Source organism: Mastomys coucha, unplaced genomic scaffold (genome assembly GCF_008632895.1).
Source record: "Mastomys coucha isolate ucsf_1 unplaced genomic scaffold, UCSF_Mcou_1 pScaffold15, whole genome shotgun sequence".
NCBI lineage: Eukaryota > Metazoa > Chordata > Mammalia > Rodentia > Muridae > Mastomys > Mastomys coucha.
In genome coordinates this window covers 129,643,513-129,650,244 of record NW_022196897.1, presented here as the reverse complement: position 1 = coordinate 129,650,244, position 6,732 = coordinate 129,643,513, and the positions used below count along the sequence as shown (strand labels likewise).

At 45.6% G+C, this 6,732-nt stretch overlaps 1 protein-coding gene across 1 annotated transcript in view; it reads right to left on the bottom strand.

The window, feature by feature from the left end:
- Kat14 (lysine acetyltransferase 14) overlaps window positions 1-6,732 on the bottom strand; it is a 44,794-nt gene that overhangs the window by 12,903 nt on the left and 25,159 nt on the right. The window contains exons 6-7 of the mRNA XM_031372102.1: window positions 5,645-6,061; window positions 4,985-5,547 (exon numbers count right to left, since the gene is read on the bottom strand). Coding sequence (XP_031227962.1) covers window positions 4,985-5,547; window positions 5,645-6,061 — 980 coding nt within the window. The remainder of the gene's footprint in view (window positions 1-4,984; window positions 5,548-5,644; window positions 6,062-6,732) is intronic.

Below are 6,732 nucleotides of genomic sequence, written 5' to 3'. Positions count from 1 at the left end.
CTTTCCGCCACTACCTTGCTCCTCTCTCTCACAATACACCTCTTACATGTGGAACTGTTTGGGGCTAGTGTGCTGTGTTCAGACTGCCCATCAATCAATCCACAAAATACTTTCTCACCCTTAACAGTCTCATGTGAGCCATGTAGAATCTCACAGTTCCCCTTACCTCTGCAATGTCTACTCTTCTCCAAAATGCCTTCCACAGTCTGGACCACCACCTCTGCCTCCTATTGGCCCACTCTTGCCCCACACCATCCAGTCTCCATACAGAGGCCACATACTTCTTTTAAAAATAAACTAACCCGGCATGGTGGCATACACCTTTAATCTCAGCACTTGGGAGGCAGAGACAGGCAGACTTCTGTGAGTTCAAGGCCAGCTTGGTCTACAAAGTGAGATCTAGGCCAGTCAGAGCTACACAGTAAGACCCTATTTAAAAAGCAAGCATCAACTCATACCCTCTGGTTCACAATTCCTATATGGTTTCCCATTGTATGTCCAGAATATATTTCAAAGTCCTCATCTGTGTCTTGCAGGGAACTTGCAAGACCTGACTCTGTTACACTCTGGCCTCATCTCCTAGGCCACACTCCTGTGATGTCATGATGTTCCCAATCACATCTATCAGTCTTTTTTGTGCCTCAGGGCCTGTGTCTGGCCTTCCATTCAGTTTCCTTCCTCCTGGTATTTTCATGTCAGCACTTCTTGCAAGGTTACCTTCCTCAAAGACTGGTTTTAATTCCCAGGAACACAGCAGTCCTTCCGTGACACACACACACACACACACACACACACACACACACACACACAGATACAGACACGCACACACTCATGCACACCCTCAGTGGATCTTAGCTAACTCCATCACTTCCCTGTTTGAGAATGTCAGCTACAGAGGACGGAAACCTACCTAGCATTAATTCACTATGGCAACCCAGTTAGATTAGTGCCTGGCTCATACTACTCAAACTTACATTTAACAAATCGCAAAGTGGTGGAGAAAAAACAGCTTCAAATTCAAGTAACATGTGACAGCGTTAAATGTGCTTCTTTAGGTGTGCAAACCCAGCCTGGTAAAACCACGGACACTAATGCAGGCTGAGGAACAGCCTAGGAAAGAAAAGCTGGCTAGACAAACAATGCAATGAGAACAGAGCAGGCTCTGTACCAGAGGGGCTGGAAAGGCCTTATTACACCCCTCTCAGGGGCTGCTCTGAGTGGGTGACTGTCTGCTGGATTCTTCCTGAAACAGAGGAAAGACACCACAGCAGCAAGGGGGTTGGGGAGACACTAGAAGTGATAGAACCGGGCCTCTTTCTTTACAGAACACTGAGCCACCATGGCTAGACCACTTGAGGAGATGGAGCACATTCCTCCAGAAGCACACTCAGTGCAGGGATGCTGAGATTCCTGGGAAAGACATTTAACAGTGGTAGTTGATGTTATATGCTCGAAGGGGCAAGCAAGCATGCAAGAGCAGATGGTAGTTTAAAAAAGAGCTGCAAGTCCTAAGAAAGAAGTAAATTAATGCAGAGAGCAAAAATACCAACAGAAACTCAGAATGTTTTTGACAGTGGACTAATCAATAACCTTCTAAACAGAGTGTAGAAGAGTTGTTCTAAGCTTGAGCATCTGCAATAAAACCTTCCCAAACCAAAAGGTAGAGAAAAAACTAAAAATGAGTGCAGCAGAATGCCCAAGAGTTGTGGGAAACCAGGAAAGGATGACAGGAACACCAGAAGGAAAGGGGACAGAAAACCAGTGCAGCAGTTACAACCTAGTGCCTGACACAAGCCGCAGATGGAGGGAGCTCAGATAACACCTAAGCTGTGGAATGCCAACCTTCAGGCGGCAGCAGCTATGATTACCTGGAGGAGACCTAAACAAGACTGGGCTCACTAACTGTCCACACCCCTCCTCCAAGCTACAGGTGGTAAGTGGTTAATACAGGGTGCTTATGAGGTCACTCCTCTGCCCAAGATTTTTTTTTTTTAATTATTTATTGACAAGCCAATATATATAGTGGCACATACCTTTTTTGTTTAAGATTTCTTCATTTATTTTATGCCTGAGTGTTCTACCTGTATGCACACCTACATGCTTGAAGAGGACATCAGATCACATTACAGATGGTTGTGAGCCACCATGTGGTTGTTGGGAATTCAACTCAGTCTATCTGGAAGAGCAGCAGCCAGTGCCTGTGCCATCTCTCCAACTCTGTGCCCAAGATTTATGAACAGTTAGTGCAGAGATTTTCCCCTCCAGTGGTATGGCTGCCCATCAGGTGCCCATGCTCCTATAAGTAACCCTTTCCATTCCTGCAAGTAACTGTGATGTTCAGTGATAACTGTCAACTAGACTTAATCTAGGAGCACCTCGGAAACTGGCATCTAGGAATGCTTGCTGTGGGGTTATCTGGATGGCACTGACTGATTGGGAAGACCTGCCCACTATGGGGGGGGCCATTACCTAGCTGGGACAGTAGATTCCACCTGACTAGCTCCCGCACGCTCTCGATGCTCCAGCTTCCTCTCTATGGTGGACTGTACTTGGAACCATGAGTCAAGAGAAGCCCTCTCTCCCTTAAGCCACTGTTGTCAGGGTGTTTTCTCACAGCAATAGGTACGGAAGCTAAAGCAGGACCCTAACTAAACTCAGGGACCTGACTGGCACTGTTGTTCTGGTCTACTGTTGATGGCAGATCTGGGGCAAAGAGATGTCTGTTTCTCCCCAGGAAGGGTTCACACAACAACTGCTAACCCAAGAGCAGAGTTGCCAGATATGAAAGACAGAAAAAGCAACAAAAATACACTGCAGAACTGAAGCAGAAAATCTGGAGCTTTCAGAAGATGGGAGAATTAAAAAAAAAAAAAAAAAAAAAAAAAAAAAAAAAAAAAAAAAAAAAAAAAAGAGCCCACAAAATAATTAATTAATCACTCGACATTGGCAATGGGGTTCTCATGGCAAGGCACGGTAGCTCACACCTTTAATCCTAACACTTAGGCAGAGGCAGGCAGATCTGAGTTCCAGTTCAGTGCTATACCGTTAGACCCTAGCTCAAATAATAACAAAAGAAACTGGACTCTCAGGAGCAACCAGTACATAAGAGGACAATGAAGCTACAATTTCAAAATGTCAAAAGAGAAAACAAAACTAAAGCTTTGTAAGTTATTTAGATGTATGAGTGAAAAAAAGGGCTGGAGAAATGGCTCAGGGGTTAAGAGCACTTCCAGAGGTCCTGAGTTCAAATTCCAGCAACCTCATTGTGGCTCACAACCATCTGTAATGGGATCTGATGCCCTCTTCTGGTGTGTCTGAAGAGAGAAACAGTATACTCACATACATAAAATAAATAATAATAATAAATAATAAAATCTTTTTAAAAAGATAATAATAATAAATAAATAAATAAATCTTTTTTAAAAAGTGAAAGATATATTCTAGGCACACAGGTTTCCAAAATATACCTCAAAAAGTCCCTATTTAGGGATGGTGAGGTGACTCATTAGGTAAAGCCTGAGACCTGAGTCCAATGCTAAAAACCCATATGCTGAAAGAGAACCAACTACAGCAAGCTGTTTTCTGACCCCTACAGATGTGCTATGGCATACACATGTGCACAATAAACAAACAAACAGACAGACAGACAGATAGATAAGTAAATAAATAAATAAATGTTAAAAGAGACCATATTGCAAACAACTGCTAGAGAAAGCAGTCCAGCAAGAAGTTAGCACAGGGAGAAATAAAGAAAAATCAGAGACCACTAACACTCACAGAAACAACACAAGAGGAAAGAGAAGAAGGAAAGGCTCTGTGAGGGAGGGGCCATCAACAACACAACACTTAACAGTACAGAAAAACACTTCTTAAGTCAGGACCTAGAGCAGTCGTGGTGATGGATCCCTGCAGGCCAAGCCCAGCCTGTGCCCATTTTATTAATGAACGCCCCGAGGTGGGCACAGCTGCAGACATTTACTACTCCAGCCGCTTCCTACAGGTATGTCTCAGTTGCAACACAGACTATGTGACGTAAGAGCCTACAGTACTTACTATCAGCACCTTTCCACAGGAGGAATGCCAATTCAAAACAACAGGGAATTCCTAAGACAAAACAGAGGAAACAGAAGAGCAAATGGAGATAACTCCAGAAAGGGCCCCGCACGAGCTCTAAGCACACCCAGAGGAAAAGACCTGGTGCCTGACATGTCACTGACAATCAGACATGTGACAAAGATTCTCAAGAGAGTCCAGAAAGGACAAGAGAAAAATGTCAAAGATTCTCGTAAACAACCAAGTCACAGAGAAACAAATAGGAAACACAAGATGTTCAACCTTATCTGTAATCAAAGAGATGTAAATATGAGATAAGTTTACAGTTCACAGCCATTGAATTGGTTTAGGCAGATGAGGGTCAAGTGCTAATAAAACTTGGTCACTGCTGCTGGTGGGGCAGCCTAGCAGTCCCCAGTGGAATTAATGTTGTCAGAGCACTGGTTGAACTCTCGAAGTGAAAAATGCTAACCCACATTTCTTCATGATGAGACCTATGTACATAGATGCATACACACCCACAGCTCCAGCTCAACAGGGTCTAGGCTACTACATGTTCTCACCAAATCTGTCAGTCACAACCATGAAACAGACCACATATAGATACCGTCAAGGGAGAGAGGCAAGAAATGGCTAGGCTTGTTGACCACCCCCCTTTGAGGGTGAGCAACCCACGTATGTGGATCAATAAACCTCATGTTATTGCAATGAAAAAGAGAAAAGAAAAAAAAAAAGAAATGGCTAGGCTATTCCTTGAATGCCAGGTGAGAAACTCAGATACATGAAGGGGCATAAAATGATGAACAATTTTGGGAGAGGAGCACAGGAAATTTTGCTTGCTCTCTTCTCCCCAAATTGCTCACAATAACAAATGTCACAGTAACAGTGTCTACTGCCTGGTGCTGCTGGCCCCTCTTCTACCCCACATCACCTGGTACCGGTCAAGGATCCTAAAGTCCTGGCAGGTGGTCCGATATGTAGCTTGTCCAGCTGGAAGCCGGGAAGCTCCTCCATCTTTGGCTCCATAAATCCCATCGACTAACAGAAGCGCGGCATTCACAACCTCATCCAAGTCAAAGAGTGGTAAACCCCGATCCCTTTTTGCTTGCCGGACGATCAGTTTCCGTTTCAGCCTCCTGGCTTCTGGAGTCATGGCCACGGCAGCAGGGCACGCCTCCAGCCTCTTGAGCAGCAGCTTCTCCTCATAGATGCTCACAGGTGTATACCTGGGCCCCTTGGGCTTCATGTCCTTTTCCAGGGGTGGCTTCCTCTTTTCTCGAGCTCTAGTGTGCAAAGAAGTGTTTGAATCTGTGTCTTCGCTATCTCCATCCATCCTGTCTGGCTTCTCCTCCTCGCTGTCCACCTCCTGTTTGATCTGTTCTGGAGCTCTGACCTTCTTTCTGCTCCCAACCAACCCAGAAGCTGACCCAGCTGGGGGTGGGATGTACTCCATCCCTGGGTCTATGACTCCATCTCCTTCCAGCTCATCATCATCTGTGCAAAGCAGAAAGGACTGTTGTCAAGACACAGGAAAGGAAGGCAGAGCCCAAGACTCACTCACACCCACAGTGGAAATCACAGCAAGTCTTACCATGAAATAGGGCTTGGGGTGGCATCACATCTGGGATGAGGTCTGCTTCAGAAAGCAGGCTAGGCGTGGCCGAATGCGAGGCTGGTGTCCCCGGAGCAGAGAAATCCAGAGAGGGAGAAGGAGACGGGCTTGTGAGGGGAGTGCGGTCTGAGGAGCTCAGGGATGAAAAGTCAATCACTTCTCCTTTCTCCAAAATCAGATCCGGCCTCCGGCCTCGGCTTATGAACTTGACGGGGGTGGAAGAGGTGCTCCTGTCAAGGAGGCCAGCCGCTTCTTTCTGAGCTCTTCTGATGTCTTTAGCTTCCTGTGTTCGAGACCGCTTCTCTTTCAATTCCATGGCAGATTCCACAGGATTCCGGCTTGCCCGTTTTCTGAGTCCCTCAACAGTAATGATGGGATCCAGCGTTGGCTTTGAAGCTGCCCGGAAAGAAGAAATATCTAATTTCTATGTTAACTGTCCTTTTTAAAAGTACATTTTAAGCCAGGCGGTGGTGGCGCATGCCTTTAATCCCAGCACTTGGGAGGCAGAGGCAGGCAGACTTCTGAGTTCAAGGCCAGCCTGGTCTACAAAGTGAGCTCCAAGCCAGCCAGGGCTATACAGAGAAACCCTGTCTCGAAAAACCAAAAAAAAAAAAAAAAAAAAAAAAAAAAAAAAAAAAAAAAAAAAAAGTACATTTTATTTTTATGCACATATGTGTGTGTTTCTGGGCATTGGCATACAGGTGAAAGAAGGCACCTTAAATGGAAACGAAAGGGTTCTTTGGAGAGTTGGTTATATGGTGTTTGCTGGGGCAACAGGTGAAGAAACGTTTAGCCGAAGTAGACATAGGTGAAAGGTTGAGACAGATTTGTGAAGGATGGAGCTGCTGAGCTGCTAAGTTAAGATCTGAACTGCTGATTTCCAGACAACACAGACAGGAGTTGCTCCAAAGAGCCTTTCTAAACAGGCCCACTTCCCATATCCTTGTTTTCCCACTACCTCTGGTGGCCAGAGGGCTGGGCAGTGGTGGCACATACAGGCAGGCGGATTTCTGAGTTCGAGACCAGCCTGGTCTACAGAGTGAGTTCCAGGACAGCCAGGGCTACAC